This window comes from Takifugu flavidus, chromosome 1, assembly GCF_003711565.1.
Source record: "Takifugu flavidus isolate HTHZ2018 chromosome 1, ASM371156v2, whole genome shotgun sequence".
NCBI lineage: Eukaryota > Metazoa > Chordata > Actinopteri > Tetraodontiformes > Tetraodontidae > Takifugu > Takifugu flavidus.
The window spans coordinates 26,251,619-26,274,902 of record NC_079520.1 but is presented as its reverse complement, the minus strand read 5'-3'; the positions used below and the strand labels follow the sequence as shown (position 1 = coordinate 26,274,902).

General features: G+C 46.9%; 4 protein-coding genes across 6 annotated transcripts; 2 read left to right on the top strand and 2 right to left on the bottom strand.

Moving 5' to 3' along the window:
* The first annotated feature begins 472 nt into the window (after nucleotides 1-472).
* Nucleotides 473-2,532, top strand: armc7 (armadillo repeat containing 7). Its single transcript, XM_057031688.1, has 3 exons — nucleotides 473-721; nucleotides 1,220-1,363; nucleotides 1,459-2,532. The coding sequence occupies exons 1-3, from the start codon at nucleotides 634-636 to the stop codon at nucleotides 1,800-1,802; spliced, it is 576 nt and encodes a 191-aa protein (XP_056887668.1). The 5' UTR covers nucleotides 473-633; the 3' UTR covers nucleotides 1,803-2,532.
* Nucleotides 2,533-2,822: 290 nt separating this feature from the next.
* LOC130525046 (medium-chain acyl-CoA ligase ACSF2, mitochondrial-like) lies at nucleotides 2,823-16,127 on the bottom strand. The gene is made up of 16 exons (XM_057031682.1): nucleotides 15,817-16,127; nucleotides 15,267-15,462; nucleotides 14,961-15,089; nucleotides 14,655-14,708; nucleotides 14,469-14,587; nucleotides 13,410-13,572; nucleotides 13,239-13,334; nucleotides 13,014-13,165; nucleotides 12,757-12,848; nucleotides 12,584-12,660; nucleotides 5,492-5,599; nucleotides 4,816-4,967; nucleotides 4,588-4,729; nucleotides 4,404-4,514; nucleotides 4,263-4,331; nucleotides 2,823-3,206 (listed from the first exon to the last, which is right to left on the bottom strand). The coding sequence occupies exons 1-16, from the start codon at nucleotides 15,933-15,935 to the stop codon at nucleotides 3,147-3,149; spliced, it is 1,839 nt and encodes a 612-aa protein (XP_056887662.1). The 5' UTR covers nucleotides 15,936-16,127; the 3' UTR covers nucleotides 2,823-3,146.
* On the top strand, nucleotides 6,384-12,343 carry chad (chondroadherin). 3 transcript variants are annotated; one of them, XM_057031685.1, is made up of 4 exons: nucleotides 6,384-7,326; nucleotides 10,918-11,081; nucleotides 11,347-11,526; nucleotides 11,925-12,343. In XM_057031685.1, exons 1-3 carry the CDS (start codon nucleotides 6,541-6,543, stop codon nucleotides 11,486-11,488), a joined length of 1,092 nt encoding a protein of 363 aa, XP_056887665.1. In that variant the 5' UTR covers nucleotides 6,384-6,540; the 3' UTR covers nucleotides 11,489-11,526; nucleotides 11,925-12,343. The 3 variants fall into 3 exon arrangements, with proteins under 3 accessions (XP_056887665.1, XP_056887664.1, XP_056887663.1); XM_057031684.1 differs by lacking the exons at nucleotides 10,918-11,081; nucleotides 11,347-11,526; nucleotides 11,925-12,343 and adding exons at nucleotides 8,560-8,723; nucleotides 8,991-9,170; nucleotides 9,568-9,986 and having other exon boundaries at nucleotides 6,386-7,326; XM_057031683.1 differs by lacking the exons at nucleotides 10,918-11,081; nucleotides 11,347-11,526; nucleotides 11,925-12,343 and adding exons at nucleotides 8,560-8,723; nucleotides 8,991-9,986 and having other exon boundaries at nucleotides 6,386-7,326.
* A 417-nt stretch (nucleotides 16,128-16,544) lies between the features above and the next one.
* Nucleotides 16,545-22,225, bottom strand: LOC130525145 (antigen peptide transporter 2-like). Its single transcript, XM_057031689.1, is given in 15 exon segments — nucleotides 16,545-16,686; nucleotides 17,337-17,758; nucleotides 18,206-18,339; nucleotides 18,456-18,615; nucleotides 18,728-18,837; nucleotides 18,840-18,900; nucleotides 18,975-19,166; nucleotides 19,255-19,383; nucleotides 19,437-19,447; nucleotides 19,531-19,717; nucleotides 19,789-19,994; nucleotides 20,283-20,413; nucleotides 20,490-20,604; nucleotides 20,720-21,279; nucleotides 22,113-22,225. Coding segments are annotated over 13 exon segments (2,154 nt in total). The 5' UTR covers nucleotides 21,231-21,279; nucleotides 22,113-22,225; the 3' UTR covers nucleotides 16,545-16,686; nucleotides 17,337-17,551.
* Between the last annotated feature and the right edge of the window lie 1,059 nt (nucleotides 22,226-23,284).

Below are 23,284 nucleotides of genomic sequence, written 5' to 3'. Positions count from 1 at the left end.
CATAGCTGAGAAGGTTTTTCCTGCTGTCAGATACAGAGGATTACGGAAAACATTTCCAAAACATTAGATAAAATCATTAACGTACCTATTGAAGAAAGCAGTAGCCAGTCCTACAATTATGGTCCCAAACAAAATGGGCTTTGTCAGACGTTTTCCAGTGGACAGTTGATTTTGTTTCATTGCGGATACAGTCAAACAAAATGTCTACAAGTATAAAATAAACGAAATAGTTCGCCAGCTACATGAGTATTTCAGCTGACCTTTCAAAGTGTAACGCGCCTCCTTGACACACTCGTTTACTTCCGTTTTCAAGTGTTACGCAAAAATATCCCCATACATTGTAAAGAAGTTATTAAAAATAGACAAAAAACTATATAGATATAACTATTTTAATAGCGGGTTTGATATATTTTATTATCCAGTATTATATGTTATTTCCTCCCAGTTGACAATTCTAGGAACTGTACTCCTGTCAGGTTGCGACTCCGACAATTTTATAAGACGGACCACATCCGGAAACTACGAAAAGCAAAGTAAACACAAGTCCTTGCTAACATTTATTTGACCAATTATCACTGGCCGACGGGGTATTCGGAGACACAAGGTCATCGCAATGCCAAATTAGCTCGAAAGATGTGGAAAAAAAGGCCGTATGATGATTCCGAGCGGTTAGAATATTTACAAACGCTGGTCACAGAATTTCAGGACACCGACAGTGAAGGTGGGTAAATATGACAAGGGTCTTTATATTATATTCCAAAATCTTTAATTTCTTCTTAATTAGGGATTTAGTATATCGAATCGTTTTCAGGCACCCTCTGAAATGCCTGAAATGATCTCGTATGAAATCTTATGAGAATATATTGTGTGAATGTGTGTGCGAGATTTATGTTTTAAGACTAACGCAATCTATTAATTCTATTCCAATGCAAGTGAAGATTTCTTAGGTATGTTGCTAAGATATGAGGTGTATCAGACAGACTTTCATTTGTTTATTTCGTTTTTTAATTATTTCTTTTGAATTGCACCCAGAAGGTTGTAATGTCAGCGCTCTCTAGTGGCCAAAACGGAAACCATGCAGTAAATAGAAAAATGCTTTTATTGTCATTACACAATTAATTGCGTAACGAATCGATCAACAGTCTATGTTCTGGTTTAGCAAATTTTGATGTTGAATTTAAATCAAACCTTATTGCTGTTGGATTCTTTCTTTTGTCAGAGGCGAAGGAGCAAGTGCTGGCCAACCTGGCCAACTTTGCATATGACCCAAAGAACATTGAGCACCTGAAGGAACTTCAAGTGACTGACCTCTTCTTGGACATGCTCACTGAGGAGAATGAGAACTTTGTGGAGTTTGGGCTGGGTACGCATCCTTTTCCATAAACTGTGGGAATAGTGTCTGCATTTCATCAGATCACCATTGGTAATCAGTCGTATTGTGTTGTGTGTTTCTCCCAGGGGGGCTGTGTAACCTGAGTATGGACCCCGAATGTCAGGACATCATTTTACAAAGCAGTGGGATCAGCTTAGTCACAAACTGTCTGTCAAGCCAAAGGGAGGAGACTGTCCTGTCAGCCATCACTACCTTAATGAACCTCATCTCGCCCTCATCCCGTTCTGAAATCACCAATGCAGCCATGGTGCAGTGCATGCTGCGCTTCTCCCTGTCGGAGAGCCCCCGCCTGCGTAACCTGGCTGCTGTTTTCCTACAGGACTGCTGCACTGAGGAAGAAGTTGCTCAATTTAAGCAGCAGATGCAGGGACAGCAGACAGCAGTCGGTATACCGCTGCCCAAGGACTGAGGCACAGCCGACACCTTCTGTGGTGGTTTAAGGTTTTCTTTTTCCACAAGACTTTGGGAATATTTGGCAGAACTGGTGGAAACAAGCAGGTGTTGATTGTTTGACGTAATTATTCATCTATGGGGTTTGTGCGTCCAGTCAGAGTCGGCACATGTTGACCCTGGTGCAGGGATTTTGTCCCACCCGCTAGAGCAGAATTCCAGTTATTCCCAAACGTGTTGGAGGCGGCTGAGGTCAAGACTCTAAGATCTTCAACAGCAAACTGAGAAGACGATTTCTTTAAGCCTCTGACATTTTCCTGTTAAAACAAGAGAAGACTGAGATTGTGCTGACTCGGGCCTGTAGATTGGCAGTTAGAGAGGAAAGCGGATCAATAAGATCACTTTTATTTGTTAAACAAATTTACTTGGGGGGAAAAAAAAATCGTGCTTGTTTATGGTTACTGTCTAATGATGCTGGACAGGTTATCAGAACTTGAAATCCCCAAAACAAGAAGTTCAGCCTTCCAGAAAAATGCACAATGAACAAAGAGCTCTCCAAGTCGCAGCTCATTGTTTGGAATATCAATGCCAACTCATATTTCCCCCCACAAATGCGCATTCCTTTGGCTTTGAACTGGTTCCCAAACATTCGGTGTGGACGTTCAACTGCTCTGTCCCAACCTGTGAATCCAGATACAAAATATCTGAAATAAAAAAGAATAATAAACCTCTGCGGTTCCATCTCAAGAGCCAAGAGCTGCTTTTTGTGGGTTTTTAAGAGCTATTTCTGGGTAGAGTCCTTCACGTCTAGACAGAATCTGACACTGGACCCCGCAGCAGTCTGTTGGGCTGCTCATGTCGACTCCGGAGGAAATTCTTTACAGCTTTTTCAAGCCTGTCTCTCTGATGTTCTCTCACTCAAAACATTCTTATGTTCATTCTGTGGGTGTGTTTCTGAATGAGCGTCCAAGCGCTGCCACGGCCACAGAGATCAATAAAAATACCTCATTTTCTTCCCGTAAAAAGCGAAAACGCCCAAGCCTGGGAACAGAGTTTTATTACGAGTTGACGTTGTTACAAAAGCATTTGTTTTCACGTTGGACTTTCAAAGTTATGTGTTGTTGGAGCTTATGCAAGAGGCTGAGCCGGTTATAGAAGGTATCAGGAAAACTGAATTCTGTTAATAACTATTTTTCTAATCCTCTTCCATCACCTTATCATTATTTTAGATCCTGAATTTGAATTAAAATCTAGGGGTCTATAACTATTTTCATTCTATAAATTGTAGACATGAAACATCTAAAATATCAGAGCACAACCCAGGAGTTTTACTGTGCAAAGGCATCAGAAATGTGCTTAAATCTTAAGGCTTCTTCGTTCCCAGCATCTTCTCAGCCTGTTTGCGGAGCTCAGACTTCAGGACCTGAGAAAGGGGGGAAAAAAGGGTTTGAAATTCTCTTTTATTCTTATTGAACACCAACATTCATCTTTGAAATTGTATGCTTCAACCTGTACGATCACTTTCTTGCAACGCTTCCTATAACATGAGCTGCCGACCTCTTGGCCAGGTCACCGTGTGACAGAGGTCCTGATCTCAGTGGGTTTTAGCTGGGTAATCAAAAGTTATTTAAACTAAATACAAAACCAGCCTTCATCGTCATAACTTTATCCTAACTATCCCAAAACCATCTTTAAATCTGATTGTGATTGAGCAAGAAACCACAGTTCCTGGGTACTTCCAATATGGTCCTTAAAGAACCAGATTCTGATGTACTGACAGCAAATTCTACTCACTGTTTAAACACTTACTGATGCAAGCAACTGTTTTTCTTTCATTTAATCTCTTCCCATGGTGGTAGAATGTTATAGATGTAGTTTGCTCCATCCTCCTCCACCTGTCCTTATTTAGCTAAGAGCAACTGTAGCTTTGTGTTTAATGATTAACAGACATATCACATCGGTCCAGATGTTGACCTCCTCCCTAGTTAGTTCAGACTGTTCCTGCAGGGCCACTGGGCCTCCATCAGGGTCCAGTTGGACGGATGGTTTAGACTTTCAGATGTGGCCACTGTGTTGATGTTTCGAATCCCTGGAACTGCGAATACTGAGCAGATTATTGTGGTGAAATAAACTCTTTGGAATCTCGGATTGGGGGCGCTGGATTTACACTGGACTTTTTTTTCCTCTTTTTTTTTTTTTTTTGCGTGAGGTCTGCTGCCCTCCTGGGTTCGGCTAACAGAACCCCGTGTGCGTGCAGACCGGCTAATAGCCCCATTTTTCCCTCCTGTCTGAGAGCGTTTGGGACGGCTCTGTTCACACCGGCCTCGTCTCAAACAAATCCCAGGAGAGAAAGGCGAGACCCAGAAGCTGGTTGGTGGACTCATTTGTCACAGATCTGCTCCGTTAATCTTAATAGCAACAATGACGTGCATTCACCAGAGGGGGAACTGAGCTCAGCCGGGCAGGTTCATGAACTTACCTTCCCTGAAGACGAGATGGGGAAACGGTTGACAAAGAGGACGTAGCGAGGAATTTTGTAGCTAGCGATCTGAAAGCAGGAGAGCGGCAGCCAGTGAGCGCGTGCGACAGAAGGAGAGGTGATGAGAGGTTCCGGCCTCACCTTCCCCCTGCAGTAGTCTCTGATTTCTTGGACAGCGCTGTCCTGTCCGTCCCCCAGTTTGATGAAGGCGCAGATCTCTTCACCCATGCGAAAGTCCTCCACTCCAACCACCTGACAAAAACAAACAACACCTTCAATTCCACGAGCAAACGCCTGGAAGCCTCCTGGTGTAACCTGAGCTCACCTGTGCCTCCTTGACTTTGGGGTGTGTGTGTAGAGTTTTTTCGATTTCTGCGGGGTAAATGTTCTCTCCGCCTCTGATGATCAGGTCTTTGACTCTGCCCTTGATCTGCAGGTAGCCGTACGCATCCAAGCTGCCTCTATCTCTACAAAAAAACCCGAAACCGTCTGTATCTGCATCCTTAGATTAACTGTATTTTCCTCTGTAAACGAGAGTATTTGGGCCCCTCACCCGGTTCTGTACCAGCCGTCCTCACTGATGCTCTCTTCAGCTTTGTCCTCGTCCCCCCAGTAGCCCTGCATCACACAGTAACCTCTGACCATGATGTCGCCCGTCTCCCCGAGCGGCGCCACCTCTCCTGTTGAAGGGTTGACGATTTTTGCCTGCGGAACAGCAACGAGAAGATTTGCTTATATTAGAGCAAATGTTTCTACTGTTCAACACAAAAGAATCTGTAATCAGACCTGGAGACAAATCCTCAGGATTTATTAGCTAAACCTGATCAATGTTTATTTTTCAAACAGGCAAACTCTTGTTGTTTTTTCCTATTTTGCAGTGGTTTTACTCCCCTCGGATATTCAATTTCTTTATCCTCTCCTTAAATATTGATGAAAGGAAATACAAGTTCATTTGTTTAACACCAAGAGCTGTGTGTAGTGGCTTCAATCCAGCACTTTTTACAGTGGAGGACACTCGCATGCGAACACCAAAAAACCCCATCTTATGTAAAATAAACGTCCTTTTCAAGTCAACATTCCGAAATATCAATGAGTCATTTTCAATTAACCTGAATGAATCCACACAATCACAGTTAAATTGGATAGTTTAAAGCGGAAAGAAGTGTTTTGTTGCGTATTATATTTAAAGTAAAGCGAGCCAGAGGTGTAACATGTTGAGTGTGAAGCACCTCTGTGTGAGGCAGAATATAGCCAACGGTCTGGGTCCTCCTCTCCTGGCTGTCTTTAGGGTGGTTGCTGAAGGCACACGGGCTGAGCTCTGTGCAGCCATATCCAATCTGTCAATCAATCATACAAACACAACCTCATGAGCACAGAAGCGGTGGGCTGGAAACCCTGGGAGGAGGCAGTATTCCCAATAAAATGTTAGATTTGTTGAGTAAACTCTAGATTCCAGTTATCTTGGGTGGGCCCCAGCACCTGGAGCCAAACTATTCACTGTTCTGGGCCATTCGGCAAATTCCTGCTGCACATTATCCCCAAATCTTCCCTTTTATTATTAAAAACAGGTGGAATGAACACCTACAAACATGCCTTTGCCCTGCAAAAATAACTCCGCTAGCCATAATTGTCGCACAGATTCCTCACTGCATTCCAAAAGAAAGAACGCACGAGAATTTAAAGTGGTATTTAAGTATCTTTAGCAATTGTTTTGACACGAAACAGCACCTGCCAACCATCTGGAGACTATTATGGGTTATAAAACGGCTACAGACGAATGGCTACATTTTTCCAGCGTGCACTGAAAAACAACACGGGCGTCCGTGAGCGTGCGGGATCGACCTTGGCGCCGGGCCAGCGTTCACCTGCTCACGTAAAAAAAGAGGGAACGCATCTTCCGTCACGGGTTTCATTCGGGTCGGCAGGAAGTCTTCTTTACATTAAGTTTACATGTTTGTAAAGTGACAATCTGTCTGGCAGAGTCGGGGGCTTCCACATCGTCCTCCTGCTCACTCAGGGTTAAATTCTCACAGACACTTGACTTCCCCTTGCGACCCTCTCATTCGAACAGCCACCCCCCCCCCCCCCCCCATCCCCCAGTGAACGTTATAAATGGAGCCGTGTGTGCTGCCCACCTTTGCGCTCGCTCACCTTTTCACACACTCTCTCACCGTTCCTTCCCCACACAAGCGCATCATCCTTTCTGCCTCCCCCAGAGCTCGCCTCTGCTTTTTAACCGGATTTTTCTGCCTTTTCCCTTCCAGTGCAGCTCCTCAGCATGCGTTGTGGGAGCTGGTTGTTGCTGGGGACCTGCCTCCTGGTCTCGGGCCCCACGGCGCAGGGCAGCCCGGGCCAGTGTCCCAGCCTGTGCCACTGCCACGGCGACCTCCAGCACGTCATCTGCGACGGCGTGGGGCTGAAGAAGATTCCGCGGGTGTCGGACGCCACCCGCTTACTGAACCTGCAGAGGAACGACCTGGGCAGCATACCGACGGGGGCCTTTGGAGAAAGCAAGGGACTGGTCTCTCTGCACATGCAGCACTGTCAGCTCCGTGAGATCAACTCCCAGGCGTTCAAGGGGCTGAAGAAGCTCGTCTACCTCTACCTGTCCGACAACAAGATCAGCAGCATCAAGCCTGGCGCCTTCGACGACCTGACAGAGCTCACCTACCTCCATCTAGACGGGAACCAGATTACTGAACTGACCAAGGGGATCTTCTCCCCGATGGTCAACCTCTTTATTCTGCAGCTTAATGACAACAGGCTGCGGGAGCTGCGACCGGGAACCTTCGCGGGGGCCAAAGACTTGCGCTGGTTGCACATGAGTGGAAATGAGCTGACCACTCTTCACCCGGGCTCTCTGGACGACGTGGAGAACCTGGCGGTGCTGCACCTGGACAGGAACAAGATGTCGACCTACCCCGGCGTGGCCATGAGCAAACTGCGAGTGGTGGAAGAGCTCACGCTGGGGAGGAACCCCATGAGGACCATCCCTGACAATGCCTTCCAGAGCTTTGGTCGCTACATGGAGAAACTTCACCTGGACAACATGGGCCTGGAGAAGGTGAGCCAGTGGTTCCCCCATGTATTTACGAGGCACGTGGAGTTTACAGGTTTTGACAGGAAGCTGGTGATTTTTTTCTGTGTATATAATCGGGGTAAAATAATCCCCACGGGTACATCATGAAATGTGCTCTGTACTGAGCCTGCCTCAATATGCAGATGTTTTGGTCTGGCAGAGTCCTCGCAACCAATTTTCATTGGTGCATACACAACACTGTCAACACCCCCCCCCCCCCCCCCCCACCCCCCCCCCCCCCCCCCCCCCCCCCCCCATATGAAGGCCTGTCCAATATGGCGCGCTTCTCCCACATCTACATCCACTTTGTTGTTTTAGCTGTTTTAAATGTCAAAGATGGGTATTTTCTAAACCATGCTACATTCATTAACGCCTCTTATGTGTGGTCAATTCAGTATCTGCCCCCCCCCCAGCCTTCTCACGCTGGCGCTGCACGAGAGCCAGGTGGAAGCAGCAGGCGGCAGTGGAGGTGGGGGGAGATTAAAACTTTTTCCAGCCAAATGTGGGTATTTTTAGCATGTTTTTGTTTACAAGACCTTGGCCAAGCATGTCTGAGTCTAATTATTCCACAAGTGTTATTTTCAGTTAAGTGTGTTTTCTACTTTCACTGGGAGAGTCTTGTAAACAGGTCAGGAGGGGTTAGGAGACAGGTAAATAGAGGCAGGGTGTTCCACTGTGCATGAAGAAGAGTATTTTTAGCTTGCCATCGCCCCGGTTGAATGGACAATTGGGTCTTTTGCGATCCTTCCTGGCAGAGGAGTGGCCCCCGAGAGGCGGACGACAGGCTGAAAACACCCCGGCCTCGCTGGAAGTCATCCACCTTCCTTTGCTTCGACTTCGGTATTTGTCGTCCTCTTCAGTGGAAATTTCCAAATGGCTTCATGTCCCTGAGACTCTCCCTTCAAGCCCTCTGATGTGGCATGTTCTTCCCACCTGGAGGGGACAGAGCTGGACGTGACGTCGGACAGTTCATCTAGCACCTCTCTGAAGCTTTTAGCACCCTCGCAGATGCATTTAAAGGAGAGGGGGGTAAAAAGAGGGTCAGTGTTTGCTTAAATGTTGGTGACGAAGGAGGCTGAGAGAAGGCTTTCATGCCGCTGGAAAGATTTCCTTGGATGTTTGTCATCTGATGCTATGGCTAGCGTGTCACATGGTCGCTAGGTGCCACTGCTGAGGTAAATAAACCAAATTTCCGCGCGTGACTGCGATGTTTTCCAGTTCTCTGATGGTGCCTTCACTGGCGTGACGGCGGTAAAGTCGCTGCACCTGGAAAACAACAAGCTGCGGGCCCTACCGAAAAGCCTGGAGTTTGGCACCATCACCAACCTCACGCTGTCCAACAACCCCTGGGGCTGCACCTGCCAGCTGGCCCCACTGCGCAGGTAAGAGTTACTGGAAAATACACTGAAAACCCTCGCTACAATGGCTGCTGAGGCAAAACATCACCACAATCAGGGTCTGTAAAGGGTCTAGAAAGATCCTATTTAGAGCGGCACTGATGAGAGCCAACAAGAAATTTGGTATGGGGGGGGGGGGGTTCAATATTGGACAGGACTGGTTAGAAACTGCCTGTGTTATCATGATTTCACTCGTCACACTGTCAAACACCGAATCCCCACGCTAAAAAAATGTCCCCTTGACTCCCGCAGGTGGATGGACTCCACCCGTAACCGCCCCGACGCCACGTGCGCTTCTCCACCTCATCAGAAAGGAAAACAAGTCAGAGACAGCGCCGCCTTCGGAATCTGCAAGACCAAGCCAAAGAAACCCAGGAAGTCCACGCGCCACTGAACGCACCGCTGCTGGGGTCTCTGTCACCAAACCCAGAGGTTCGCGTCACAGAAGCGCTCACGTCTGTGCTCAAAGCTGCTCCCTCAGCCTGCTCCTTCAGCCTGCTGGTGACCCCTATTGGATTCTAGACGTTAGTTTATAGGCCTAATTCTTTTACCTGTGAGATTCGTGGATTTCAGGCTTTGTTTTTGTTTTGTTTTTTTTTGAAAATGTTCCGATGCCCAAAATCCAAATTCATAGACGAGACTCGGCCAGGAGCAGCCTGAGAGCCGAGAGGTGTTTTGAGTGTAAACATGAAGTTTGAGCACAAGCACGGCCGTTTCAGTGCGTTTTAAGAGTGTCCTCTGAGAGGAAAGGGTGAAAACGCTGAGCACAAGTCGGAGGGTTGGAGGAAAGACGGACACCTTTAATCTGGTTTGTGCCTGTTTTCTGCAGGAGGAGCGGCGGCTCAAGGGGATCGGCAGCCAGGCAACCAAACCAAACCCACCGAATGTCCACCTTTAGAACCCGCTCTGTTCTTTATGACTTCAAAGACTATGACATGGAGCATGAAATGAACATATACAGCAGCTAATCACATAAACCGAGAGGACGCATTTCAGTACATATGTTTTTAAACCCAGAAAGTTAGACTCACCCACAGCAGGATCCAAAGATCGCATCATTTGCTTTAGAGTTATGATGAATGTATTAGTGCGAGTCAGGGGAACACTCGGCATTCTGTGCCTTTGATTTCTGAAAGAATGTCATTGTAACATTTGCTCTCTCTACCTTTTGGCTCTGCTTTGGTCTCAGCTACAACCTCCATTCAATATTTGATGTGTAAAAATCATAAATAAACGTATGAATAGTAACTGGTTGTAATATGGATGGCTGCTTGTTATGTACAGTTCGGAACCTCTAAAGTTGGGATGGGTTTTAGGTGGATATTGCGACACTTCTACTACTACCGGTACATTATACTCGGGCTCCCCCTAGTGGGACAATGCGGAATGACACGAACTACATGCACAATTTTCTCTAAGATCCAATTTCTAACAATTTGGCTGAACTATGACATTAATATTATTGTTGTTATTAAAATAGAGACTCACACTTATTTCCTTGATGCCTAATGTAAATATGATATCCTTCATGAGTTCTGGAGCGCAGGGAGAGCCACCAATGGCACCTGCAGACCAACCAGAACACAGAATTCCAACACATGCTGGCTGTTAGTTAGTATAGAGGCAGGGTGTTCCACTGTGCATGAAGAAGAGTATTTTTAGCTTGCCATCGCCCCGGTTGAATGGACAATTGGGTCTTTTGCGATCCTTCCTGGCAGAGGAGTGGCCCCCGAGAGGCGGACGACAGGCTGAAAACACCCCGGCCTCGCTGGAAGTCATCCACCTTCCTTTGCTTCGACTTCGGTATTTGTCGTCCTCTTCAGTGGAAATTTCCAAATGGCTTCATGTCCCTGAGACTCTCCCTTCAAGCCCTCTGATGTGGCATGTTCTTCCCACCTGGAGGGGACAGAGCTGGACGTGACGTCGGACAGTTCATCTAGCACCTCTCTGAAGCTTTTAGCACCCTCGCAGATGCATTTAAAGGAGAGGGGGGTAAAAAGAGGGTCAGTGTTTGCTTAAATGTTGGTGACGAAGGAGGCTGAGAGAAGGCTTTCATGCCGCTGGAAAGATTTCCTTGGATGTTTGTCATCTGATGCTATGGCTAGCGTGTCACATGGTCGCTAGGTGCCACTGCTGAGGTAAATAAACCAAATTTCCGCGCGTGACTCCATGTTTTCAGTTCTCTGATGGTGCCTTCACTGGCGTGACGGCGGTAAAGTCGCTGCACCTGGAAAACAACAAGCTGCGGGCCCTACCGAAAAGCCTGGAGTTTGGCACCATCACCAACCTCACGCTGTCCAACAACCCCTGGAGCTGCACCTGCCAGCTGGCCCCACTGCGCAGGTAAGAGTTACTGGAAAATACACTGAAAACCCACGCTACAATGGCTGCTGAGGCAAAACATCACCACAATCAGGGTCTGTAAAGGGTCTAGAAAGATCCTATTTAGAGCGGCACTGATGAGAGCCAACAAGAAATTTGTTATGGGGGGGGGGGTTCAATATTGGACAGGACTGGCTAGAAACTGCCTGTGTTATCATGATTTCACTCGTCACACTGTCAAACACCGAATCCCCACACTAAAAAAATGTCCCCTTGACTCCCGCAGGTGGATGGACTCCACCCGTAACCGCCCCGACGCCACGTGCGCTTCTCCACCTCATCAGAAAGGAAAACAAGTCAGAGACAGCGCCGCCTTCGGAATCTGCAAGACCAAGCCAAAGAAACCCAGGAAGTCCACGCGCCACTGAACGCACCGCTGCTGGGGTCTCTGTCACCAAACCCAGAGGTTCGCGTCACAGAAGCGCTCACGTCTGTGCTCAAAGCTGCTCCCTCAGCCTGCTCCTTCAGCCTGCTGGTGACCCCTATTGGATTCTAGACGTTAGTTTATAGGCCTAATTCTTTTACCTGTGAGATTCATGGATTTCAGGCTTTGTTTTTTGTTTTGTTTTTTTTTGAAAATGTTCCGATGCCCAAAATCCAAATTCATAGACGAGACTCGGCCAGGAGCAGCCTGAGAGCCGAGAGGTGTTTTGAGTGTAAACATGAAGTTTGAGCACAAGCACGGCCGTTTCAGTGCGTTTTAAGAGTGTCCTCTGAGAGGAAAGGGTGAAAACGCTGAGCACAAGTCGGAGGGTTGGAGGAAAGATGGACACCTTTAATCTGGTTTGTGCCTGTTTTCTGCAGGAGGAGCGGCGGCTCAAGGGGATCGGCAGCCAGGCAACCAAACCAAACCCACCGAATGTCCACCTTTAGAACCCGCTCTGTTCTTTATGACTTCAGAGACTATGACATGGAGCATGAAATGAACATATACAGCAGCTAATCACATAAACCGAGAGGACGCATTTCAGTACATATGTTTTTAAACCCAGAAAGTTAGACTCACCCACAGCAGGATCCAAAGATCGCATCATTTGCTTTAGAGTTATGATGAATGTATTAGTGTGAGTCAGGGGAACACTCGGCATTCTGTGCCTTTGATTTCTGAAAGAATGTCATTGTAACATTTGCTCTCTCTACCTTTTGGCTCTGCTTTGGTCTCAGCTACAACCTCCATTCAATATTTGATGTGTAAAAATCATAAATAAACGTATGAATAGTAACTGGTTGTAATATGGATGGCTGCTTGTTATGTACAGTTCGGAACCTCTAAAGTTGGGATGGTTTTAGGTGGATATTGCGACACTTCTACTACTACCGGTACATTATACTCGGGCTCCCCCTAGTGGGACAATGCGGAATGACACGAACTACATGCACAATTTTCTCTTAAGATCCAATTTCTAACAATTTGGCTGAACTATGACATTAATATTATTGTTGTTATTAAAATAGAGACTCACACTTATTTCCTTGATGCCTAATGTAAATATGATATCCTTCATGAGTTCTGGAGCGCAGGGAGAGCCACCAATGGCACCTGCAGACCAACCAGAACACAGAATTCCAACACATGCTGGCTGTTAGTTAGTATAGAGGACAAACATTTAATCCTCCATGTCGATGTGGATCTCACCTCCATAAACTGAAGACAGGTCATATTTGTTCAAGTGCTGATAGTTGATGATATCCACGAATATGGTGGGTGTCCCAAACAGGACGGTGCACCTATGAGGGGGCAGAGTTTGCTGTGGTTATCTGGGTTTTACGGCTTCTCCCGGCCAATAAATGGCAGTTAAAGATGGATGGATTTTAAAAACAATCCATTTTCTTTCAATCAATTACTACAATTGGTGAGCAAGTGAGTGCATTTCGTCACCTAGTGAACGTTACCTTTCATCCAGCAAGGTGTCTAGGAGCACCTTGAGCTTGTACTCAGCTGAGGGGAAGACGAGGGAGGCGCCGTGCACGGCCATGGTGATCCCGGCGAGCACGCCGGCGAAGCAGTGGAACATCGGCACGGGGATGCCGATGCGGACATCGGACTGGGACGGAGACGGCAGATGAGATAAAAGGCATCGTTGGTGATCAAAGAATAAAAGCAGCACAGGAACTCACCCTCCGGTCATATTCATTTCTAATGCCGAACAAATTGGAATTGTTAATGACGTTAAAGTGGGACAAAGTGACGGCCTTTGGGAAGCCAGTGGTGCCCTGGGAAGGACAGTTGGAGACGGTGAGAGAAGGTCCCAGAACCGACCGACTGGAACCGGAGCAGGCGACGGTTACCGAAGTGAAGAGGATCTTTATGGGGTCGTCACACGACAGGTTCCTCTGCTGATCCCGGAGCTGCTGCAGGTGGCGGCTGCTGCCCAGCTGCATCACCTCCTCCAAACTGAACATTCCCGGCGGACGGTCGTCCAGGACAACCACGGAGCGCAGGTCCGGGAGTCTGACGGGGAAACGGAATCGAGTCTTTTAGGTTCACACAACTATGAAGAGGCGACGCGTCCTTTGATAAATCATTCCTGAGTTCAGCTGACTCTCTTCACATCTGCTGAACTCTCCGCTCCCGGTCTGGAACGGCTGGAATGTTGGACAGGGCTGATTTAAAATATGTGAACGACAGCTGACACATTAACTCTGTAAACGCTGGAAAGCTTTCCTCATCTCGTCTTTCAGGGTCATGGGGGGATGGGGGGGGGCACAATGGGCGAAGGCAGGCCCACCCCTGGAGGAGTCGCAGGGTCCGTTATGAGCAGTTGTGGGTTCGGTACCTTGCTCAAGGGGACTTCAGCAGTGCTCTGAAGGCACTTTCCCCTAGAACCAGAACACCTTCCATGTTTTGTCTCCACTGGGGCTCGAACTGACTGGGGCTCCCTCCATCCACCCGTCCATCCACCCGTCCATCCACCCGTCCATCCACCCGTCCATCCACCCGTCCATCCACCCGTCCATCCACCCGTCCATCCACCCGTCCATCCACCCGTCCATCCACCCGTCCATCCACCCGTCCATCCACCCGTCCATTCACCCGTCCATCCACCCGTCCATCCTCCCGTCCATCCTCCCGTCCATCCACCCGTCCATCCACCCGTCCATCCACCCGTCCATTCACCCGTCCATCCACCCGTCCATCCACCCGTCCATCTATCCACCCCTCAACAGGGTCGCCTAGTTGCTGATTTATTTCCCGTAGCTGAATTTACTAATATAAAAGGGAAAAAATAGGACAAACAGCCGTCAACAGCGGAAATGCTGCTGACTGTAATGAACTACAACAATAAATCCAGTCCTGCTCATTTCACAGCTTCCTTCTGCTGGAAGCAGCATTTTTCTGATCTTCACCTGGAACTCCGGATGTTTCCTGGACAGGAGGACTCGATCTCTGGACATATGCGTCTCAGGATGTCACAGTAGTCGTGGGTTTTAAAGTGCGCGGGGCAGACCACAGCCTTACACTGGACCTGCACCGAGGTGAGCAGAGGTTTCAGGAAACGTGGGCGAATCTGCAGCCGACTGAACAAGGCTCACCTTCCGGAGCACGTAGTCGGCCTCCTGGGTTTGGAACGCCGAATTCATACAGACCTGTTTTAAAAATCACGTAAAGATGAATGTAAGCATGATAAAGTGAATTCTACGAATGTTATATAAATCTAAACCTTATAGAAGGAACATTCACTCAGTGCAGTGAGGTTTGTCATTAAAAGGAGTCCCTCAAGGCCCCGTTCTTCTTCCTTTTTCATTTAGATGATCTGTGAGGTCACTGGTGGTACAACTAGACGTGACCGGTGAATTCCTTCATCGCCTGACGAAGGCGTTACACTGAAATGGACCCACCAATATGATTCCAGCTTTGGCGGTGGCAAACTGCATCAGGACCCATCCGTAACTGTTCGGGCCCCAAACGCAGAGCCTGTCTCCCTTTGTCAGCCCGATCGCCAGGAGACCGGCTGCAACACAATCGACCTGCAGACAGAAATCAATATTATTGCTCAGTTTTGCTCAAAGAAGCTATCTGAGGACTTTGATTGGAGCTGGTGACTAATATTATTATTGTGGATTGTTTGTTCCCTGATAAATCATCCAGATTTTGAACGTTCCAGCTAAACGTCAGACCATGGGGATGAAGATGAACAGACTTACGTCTCGCTGGAACTGTTCAAAGGTCTTTCGGACTCCCTGCTCGACAAAGACTAAGGCCTCACGGTCAGGGAAGCGTTCCACAGTCCTCTGCAAGACTTCTCCCACTGTGTGAAGGACGAAAGGGCTTGAAGACGTCCCTCGGACATAGCTGCTAGTTAGAGCTGGAACAGTGGGTGGAGAGTCTCCATGAATGTCCCTGTGAGGAGACACAAGATGGTCCCAGGACACGTTCAGGTAGACAGGAATCATCAATAATCAGCCATTTAGTGGCAGATAATTAATAATAATAATAATAATAATAATAATAATAATATAATAATAATAATAATAATAATAATAATTATTGCTGACTAGGCCAAAAGAATTTGTGCCTTATGTCCAAACGTTTTTGGATTTTAACGCGCGCGGTTTGCGCACATTTCTGTGCGTGTGTTGCGGAACTTTAACTAATTAATAAAATTTAAGTGACCACTATTCAGTAAATACTGGATTGTATTATGGATTATTCCTACTATTAAATATCTCATTGTCATTCTTGCTTTTGACTCACCGATTTGCCGCCGGTAAACCGTGAAGAAAAGTCCACGATGGTGGCGAAACGTGCACTTTCCTGGCAGGGACACGATTAATCCGCAGGAGCCGAAGGAGCGGAACCCTGCTGGGGAGCATCTCTGCGCCAAACCCAGGCGCTGCGCCACAAACCCAGGCGCAAAAGTTCAGTCGCTCGGGGGTCCAAACGGCTCCTCCTCGCCTCCTGCTGCTCCAGGGCTCTCATAAGAGAGAGCAGGTAGATCCATGCAAACGTCACCATTGCAACCTTCAGAGTAAACAGCGTTCGAGCACCCCCCCCCCCCCCCCCCCCACACACACACACACTAAAAAGTGCAGTTTAAACCAATAAAATAAATAAAATATCCCTCTTAATATCTTAATATCGTGGAACCAGCTCCCTGTCCAGGACTCTCTTTGAAGGTTAAACATATAACCAGAAAAGCATATAGTCAGTAATTCTGTAGTTACTCATTATTCTAGTCACAGGTTGTCTAATTTTGGGGGGGTCATCTTAGCTGCCTCCCCTCTCCTGACCTCCAGCCTTTCACACATTTTCTTGTATAGTTGTTTCTTCATCTCTCCGTATCCAGAGACACAGTCTGTAATTTGAATTTTATTGTATTCATTTTAGTTTAGATTTATTAGGTTTTTTTTATTATTACATACTCTTTTCTTCACCTTTAACGTGTGTTGATGTTGTTTTTTTAACCACTGAAGGCGAAGCACTTAAAAACTGAGCACACATGAACTTTAATGGTTTCTTAAACACACAAAAGAAAAGGAGGAAAGAAATCGACTGCCTCGTTTTTTAAGGTTTTCTTCTTTCGCGCGCTGTTGTGCTGGAGGGTAAAGTTGGGCTAACACAGCGCTTCTCAAATAGTGGGGCGGGCCCCCCTGGGGGGTGCGATGCCAGGGGGGGTGCGTGTGACCCCGGAGAGCATGTTTTATTTATTGTTTTTGCCGTACTAGAATAAAGTGTAATTGCACCCGCGCGCACACACCACAGAGCAAGAGATAGGAAGTGCAGTGAACAAACCACCAAGAGACAGCATGAAAAAATACTAAACAGTGATGAAAAGAAAGGCGGAGAGAGACGGAGATAATGAGACAAACGAAAGTCTCCTGAAAGCTAAGACGAGGAAATATGACGATGCATATATAGCGCTTGGCTTCACTGCGACTACGGTGGGAGACGAGGAAAGACCGGTGTGTTTACTGTCTAAAAATGTTGGCAGGACAGCATGAAGCCAAATAAATGAAGGCGTCACTTAAAGACATTACACCCCAGTCACGCTGATCAGCCACTTGAGTTTTAGGCAAAAACGTGCCGAATATTGGCAACAATCATCCCGCTTTGGTCTATATTTCTTTTTTTTTTGTTTTCTTTAATATCAATAAGGATACAATGTTATGCAGAGGTGTACTTATAACAATTTCATAGACAAATGATACTAATTATAGTCACGGGGGGGGGGGGCGTAACAGAAAATAATTGAGAAGCACTGGGCTAACAGCAACACCTCCAGGCACCAGGAGGTCCGGGCACCACGGGTGTACAACGAGTGTGTGTTTTTCTCAGTGTTCTTCAGGTTGTTGTTATTTTAATCTGGAAAGTTTATCAGAAAGCCGGTTCAAAAACGAACCTCGTAGGAAGAAACGAGACAAAATGAGCGTTCTGTCCAAAAGTTCTACAAAGAGCCTGGTGGCCGAGGCTCCAGGAGTCCACTTCAGTGTCAGATGGAGGTTCTACTTTGTAGAATGTTGCAGTTTTGATGGAAATGATGGTAGCGGCCTCTCTTGGCCATGAGTTGAGGGTGAGTCCCCTCCTCCAGCACCTCTCCGTTCTCAATGAAGATGATCCGATCTGCCGTCTCCACAGACTTCAGGTTATGAGCCACCAGGAGAACCGTGCCGCCCCCAGACAGAACCTCCCGCAGCACCTGAACAAGGGAAGATCAGCAGAACCCAGATGAGGTGAGACGTTCAGAGCGCGTCCCTCACATCAGGCAGAAAGGTGGCTGGACAGGAAAGAGGGACAGAGGACGTTTGCACTGAACTAAGCACATTCCCTGTCCTAGGTAGATTTAAATATTACCATCCAAAACAGAGAATCCCCATTTCGAGTGACATTGAGAGTTTAGAGCACTGCTAACGAGCAGTCAACATCAGGTGTTTGTTCCTATGTTCATCTGTGACGGCCCAGTGTGCCGAGCCTTAATTATCCTGTGCACATGTCCTGCAGGGAAACAGGCTGTACCGTGTTTAACTGTTTAAACTTACCGCTACAGAACAAATGTGTCTGTAAGCCAAGAGTTCTGCTATGGAAAATCAAGATGAAACCCCATTCATTAGAGATCAGTAACATTCCAGCCTGGTCTTTTGCTTACAGCGTGCCACACGTTAGCATCCACTTTGCTGGTGGTCTCATCCAGAATGAGGACCTGCGGGTCTCGAACCAGAGCTCTGATTAGGGCGATGCTGTGCCGCAGTCCACTGGACAGGGTGCCGCATCCTCTGACCTCTGCAAAGGAAAGAAAACTGCACGTTTGGTTGGTTTTCACCGAAGCGCCACATCGCCAGGATGTTTCCTGTAAGCTAGCAATGAATCAGTTGGGATGAGATGAGCGCTGTTTGTACCTGTGTCGTATTGGTGCATCAGTTCAGAGAGGAAAGCATCTGCCTTGGCCTTCTTGGCGGCATCAATCACCTTCTCAAAGGTGCAGTCCTTCAGGCCGTACTCGATGTTGTACCGCAGTGAACCAGAGAACAACTCCAGATCCTGGGACACCAAGGCCAGCTTACAGGAAATGGAAACAAGGGGATAAATATCAGCCGAGCGCATAAAAAGACACTTTCCTGATGGCGGAGATGTACTTTCTGGTTGGAAGCATTAGAATTTGACTTCCTACCTTTTGATGCAAGTACTTCCGCTTGTAATGGTGCAGTGGTTTGCCATCCAGCAGGATCTCTCCCTCCTGGGCTTCATACAGCCTCTTTAGAAGGCTGAGACAGGAAGTCTTCCGCTGCCAGACGGGCCCACCAGCGCCGTCAACTTTCCTCCTGCGATTTCCATAGAAACGGACTGCAGAGAACATGTCAGCGGGGCAATGAATCCAGCCCAGATGAACTCCACGTCACCTTTTTTCAGACAGTTACCTTCAGAGCTTTCTGATGTGTAGCAGCCGACGGGTAGGAGAAGGTGACATTCTGGAAAACTATTCTCCCCTCCAGCTTCTCCGGAGCCAAGTCTCCCTCCTCCTTACACTGTGGCCTCCTGTCAAGGTAACCAAACACTGTGGAGATGATTTCCACAGTGGACAAGGTGTCCCCAAAACTATACAGAATCTCCTGGAATAAAAGCAAATAGTCGTCAGCAACAAAAAGGTTCTGAACAATTGCGTTGAAACCAGTAGCAAGAGTTATGAAATCAGCTCACGGATAAACTTCGGAAGATGGGTTTCTGGTAGAGAAAAAAGGAGAGCAGAGCACCGGTGCTGAGGTACCCTGTTGAGATGAGCCTGCGAGCGTAGAGCAGCATGAGCATCTTTATCCCCAGATTTAGCATCTAATGGAAAGAACGGAGGTTCAGTTCAAACTTGAAACAGCAGAAAGACCAACAGAGGAGAACACTGGTCCCAGGCGTGGGAATAAGCGTCATAAATCAAACCACCACCTCACCAACATCTCCCGTTAGCTTACCTTTAACCCCAACCTATAAACGTAACCGTGTAGAGTTCTTTGCGTCTCCTCAGCGTTTGCATCCGGGCCAGGGCCTCGCGGTACCTCCTCATTTCATGCTGTTCAGCCCTGAAACTGCGAACCACTTGAATCCCCTTCATGGTCTGCAGAGCCAGGCTTTCGGTCTCCGCGCAGCCATCCTGGATCTGTTTTTTAACGATCTGCACAAAGACAACAGCCGTTTAGAAGGTTGATATTGTTGAATTATGATAAAAACGTGATCTCCACCCACCGTAGACAGCTTAATGTCCTTGTTCTGCACGAGGACCATTAAGGGGATCTCTATACAGGTGAGCAGGGTGAGCTCCCAGGACAGGTGCACCATCACGCCTAACATGAGGCAGGTTCTCACTGAGCTGCGGACCATGGCGTTGGCGTTTAGCGCCACCGTGCGGCCCATCTTGTCCACATCACTCTGCAGGCGTGAGGAAAGACTTCCTGAGGGGAGAAAACAAGAGGTTTTCCTTCTCCACACATTAACCTTAGATTAATATCACACGTCAACACAAACAAAATAAAACTGTATTCCTGGTTTCCTCTTCTTAATTGTGGCTAAAACGTCTTTACAATAATGAGACTTACCTGATTTTTTTAAATAAGTAAAGCACAAAATCTATGAGAAACCACAAGTGTTCAGAGACCTCTGAGCTCGACCCTGGGTCCATCTTTAGGATGAACTTGTTACCTCAGCGGGCACGCCGTCTCTTTAAAGCATTTTCATCTCACCTGCGTCATTGTTTTCAAAGAAGTGCACGTCCTGCTGCAGGAGGGCGCCGAACAGCAAATGCCTCATTCTGCTGTTCAGCCGCGACAGGGTGCACTTGAAGGTGCCTCCTCGCAGGCCAGAGAAGAGAGTGCTGGCGACACATTAAAACACGAAGGTCACTCATCAGTGAGGAGCACTGGTTTCCAGTTTGAGGGCTGCCTCATTACCTCCCCAAACAGACAAGTGTCAGCTGCCAAATGGAACCGTAGAAACTGGAGTGGAGCGCTTCGCCTTTCAGCATGTCAATCACCTTCCCCTGATACAGCGGAATCAGCGTTTCACCTGGTGGGACATTAGGCCCATTCAATTCATCAGCATTTTATTTCATTTTTTTTTTACTCATGGCGTTCACAAAACTCAGTGTTATTGAAAAGAAATGAGGCTTTTCAATACTTACAGACGACGACTAAAATGAGGAAGGTGAACGCTGCGATGATGTAAGGGGCGTCGAGTTTGAAATACTTGAGCATCCTCAGCAGCAAACGCCTGGAATCGAGAGGTTTACTGCTGGTTTTCACCCCCGCATTAGAGCAGAAGCCCATTTCCCAAACTACACAGGAGACTAATGAGACTGCTGGGCCCAGGAGCAGCCTGCCCAGGTCAGCCCACGGTCCCGTGTACGGTTCCGAGGGAGGTGCCGCGAGGAGCTGCACGCTTTCATGCACAGGAGAAAGAAGACAGAGGAGCGCCGCCAGCCTGGAGAGCAAAGCCAGGTGATTCGCATCCGTCAGGAACCAGGTGAAACCTTGGAGAAAGGCCCATTTCACCACAGCAAAGGCCCACTGGGCCGACAGCCCACCACAGCCAGAGAACTGCAGCAGAACCAGGCCAGTCAAAAACGCTAAACTCAGCAAGGTGTCAAAGAGCAAAACGGATATTCCATAAACAACAACTTCCTTGGTTTTCATTTGGCCTCCACTGAGGGTGCTGGACCGATCCTGGAGCGACTTTATTGTCCTGTAACAGTGGGAGACAAAGCACACGTTCAGCGTTTGTCACCACCTTAACATTAAACGAATTATAATTAACTATTTTATGTCCACTTTCTAGGAGCATTGGCGCACCAGTTTAAAATAAGCCCTTACTATTTAGACCAGGCATGGGCAAACTACGGCCCGGGGGCCACACGCGGCCCGTTAAACGTTTTAATCCGGCCCGCCAAACTTGAAAAATTAAATGAATAAACCTTGTTAATGTTATATTTTCACTGCAATTCTGGTGTTTTCCCACTAGAAAAAAGACAGTCAGGAGGAGAGTGATGGTGATATCCTGAAGGATAACAGAACTTTCAGTGCTTTAAAATAGAAATGGTTATTAATTTTTTTTAAAAGGCACATTTTATTCATTTGATTTTAAGTGTTTTAAGACTCATTCCAAAGTCAGATATTTTGTTGTAATGCTTCTCTTCATTTTCATTTGAAATTAAAGCACATGTTTTCTCCATATCCCAAGATGTGTATTTTTTCCTCCAATGAGGCGAGGTTACCAAAGCACTCCATCCATCCATCTGCTCCTGGTCCGGCCCCTTTGTCAAATGTTAGAACCCATTGTGGCCCACGAATCAAAATGTTTGCCCACCCCTGATTTAGACATTAAATAGACTATCACAAATGCTAACTTATCGTTGTGTCGTAAAGGGTTAGTAAAGACACACTCGACTAAAATGACTATTCGGGTCGACATAATCCTGTATTTGGCTGGCTTGCTCTGCGTTAACAAGTAAAAAGAACTTGAGGTGCGTTTATAAAGTTATTATAAAGTTGGAGTTATTAATGGTTTGGTTTACTTACCGATTGTCTTTCGCAGCTAGCTGGTTGCTGTGTAGTGAGACGTCTCACTTTCACTTTCACTTTCACGCCTATCAGATTCGGTTCGCCCCATGACGCGCCCAAAACGCGCCTGGTATTAAAAGAGAAAGTGCTCCCTCTTTTGTCTCTTCCCTCTTTCTTAATAAACTCTCATTTGATTACAGTTTAAAGTGTCGCTTAGTACGTCCCGCTTATAGATTTGGTACGGACCGATCTCGTCGGTACCTGTCTATGACTCTACACATAGCATAGCATTTTGGTCTTTACAATGTGGGCAGTAATCCACAATAAATATGGCTACTCTCTCATACCACTGTTGTATTGAACGTTATTGTAAAAATAATAATAAAGTATTCTTGGTGTAAATATGCATCCCGGTGCTTCCAGCAGGGGGCAGTATCCAGTAGTCCTTTGTCCCAAGTCAAGCTGTTAAAAGTACAATAGTGATTAGTAGTAGTAGACATTTTTGAGATCGGTACGTGCCACTTTGTGGCTGTGACATACTGCTGGTTTAGACCGGGCGTAGCCTGCCGTGGCAAAAAGTTCATGAAATTACATCAGAAAAATCCCACATGCCGCTTTAAACAGATGCATGTGAGCCACAGACAGGTAGGTGTCGCTAAAACAACGAGAACCCGGAGCGATATGTGAGTGGGACCGCATGTCACCCTTTGATTGCGCAATAAGTGACGTTTTCGGAACTGTCCGTTTCTACCACCCCACCACCAGATGGCGCCATTTTATATGTTACTGGGCATCAACTGTCTTAAACCATCCGGAACTCACAATTAACATTTGAACGGTCTGGTGTAATTCTCATTGTTAAGTCAACAAAAAGATGCGTTGAAGCAAAATGAGGTGCCATGAATTATCATTTAAACAGGTTTTATTATGAGTTCATAACCCTAATGGAAGCGTCAGGGTATATTTTTTTTTAAATCATTTATATGCTACAAATAAATATTTGATGATATTGCCAAAATCACAAATCATCCATCTGTAAGCAGAATATAGTGATACAATTTCTTTAAAGCAACAGTGACAATTTTAGCAGAAGAGTGGACAAAAAAAAGAAAAAAAAAGTCAAATGTGCATCAGAGTAAGGATTGGATTTTAGATGTTAGTTTATAGGCCTAATTCTTTTACCTGTGAGA

What these genes read in the sequence shown, in the direction of transcription:
- armc7 (XM_057031688.1), top strand. Translation starts at nt 634, where the DNA reads ATGTGGAAAAAAAGGCCGTATGATGATTCCGAGCGGTTAGAATATTTA. An exon ending in TCAGGACACCGACAGTGAAG is followed by an intron (nt 722 to 1,219) that starts GTGGGTAAATAT and finishes TTCTTTTGTCAG; the next exon opens with AGGCGAAGGAGCAAGTGCTG. An exon ending in CTTTGTGGAGTTTGGGCTGG is followed by an intron (nt 1,364 to 1,458) that starts GTACGCATCCTT and finishes TGTTTCTCCCAG; the next exon opens with GGGGGCTGTGTAACCTGAGT.
- chad (XM_057031685.1), top strand. Translation starts at nt 6,541, where the DNA reads ATGCGTTGTGGGAGCTGGTTGTTGCTGGGGACCTGCCTCCTGGTCTCG. An exon ending in ACAACATGGGCCTGGAGAAG is followed by an intron (nt 7,327 to 10,917) that starts GTGAGCCAGTGG and finishes CCATGTTTTCAG; the next exon opens with TTCTCTGATGGTGCCTTCAC. An exon ending in CAGCTGGCCCCACTGCGCAG is followed by an intron (nt 11,082 to 11,346) that starts GTAAGAGTTACT and finishes TGACTCCCGCAG; the next exon opens with GTGGATGGACTCCACCCGTA.
- LOC130525046 (XM_057031682.1), bottom strand. Translation starts at nt 15,935, where the DNA reads ATGCTCCCCAGCAGGGTTCCGCTCCTTCGGCTCCTGCGGATTAATCGT. An exon ending in GACACCTTGCTGGATGAAAG is followed by an intron (nt 12,849 to 13,013) that starts GTAACGTTCACT and finishes GCCCCCTCATAG; the next exon opens with GTGCACCGTCCTGTTTGGGA. An exon ending in CCTGTCTTCAGTTTATGGAG is followed by an intron (nt 12,661 to 12,756) that starts GTGAGATCCACA and finishes GTTGGTCTGCAG; the next exon opens with GTGCCATTGGTGGCTCTCCC.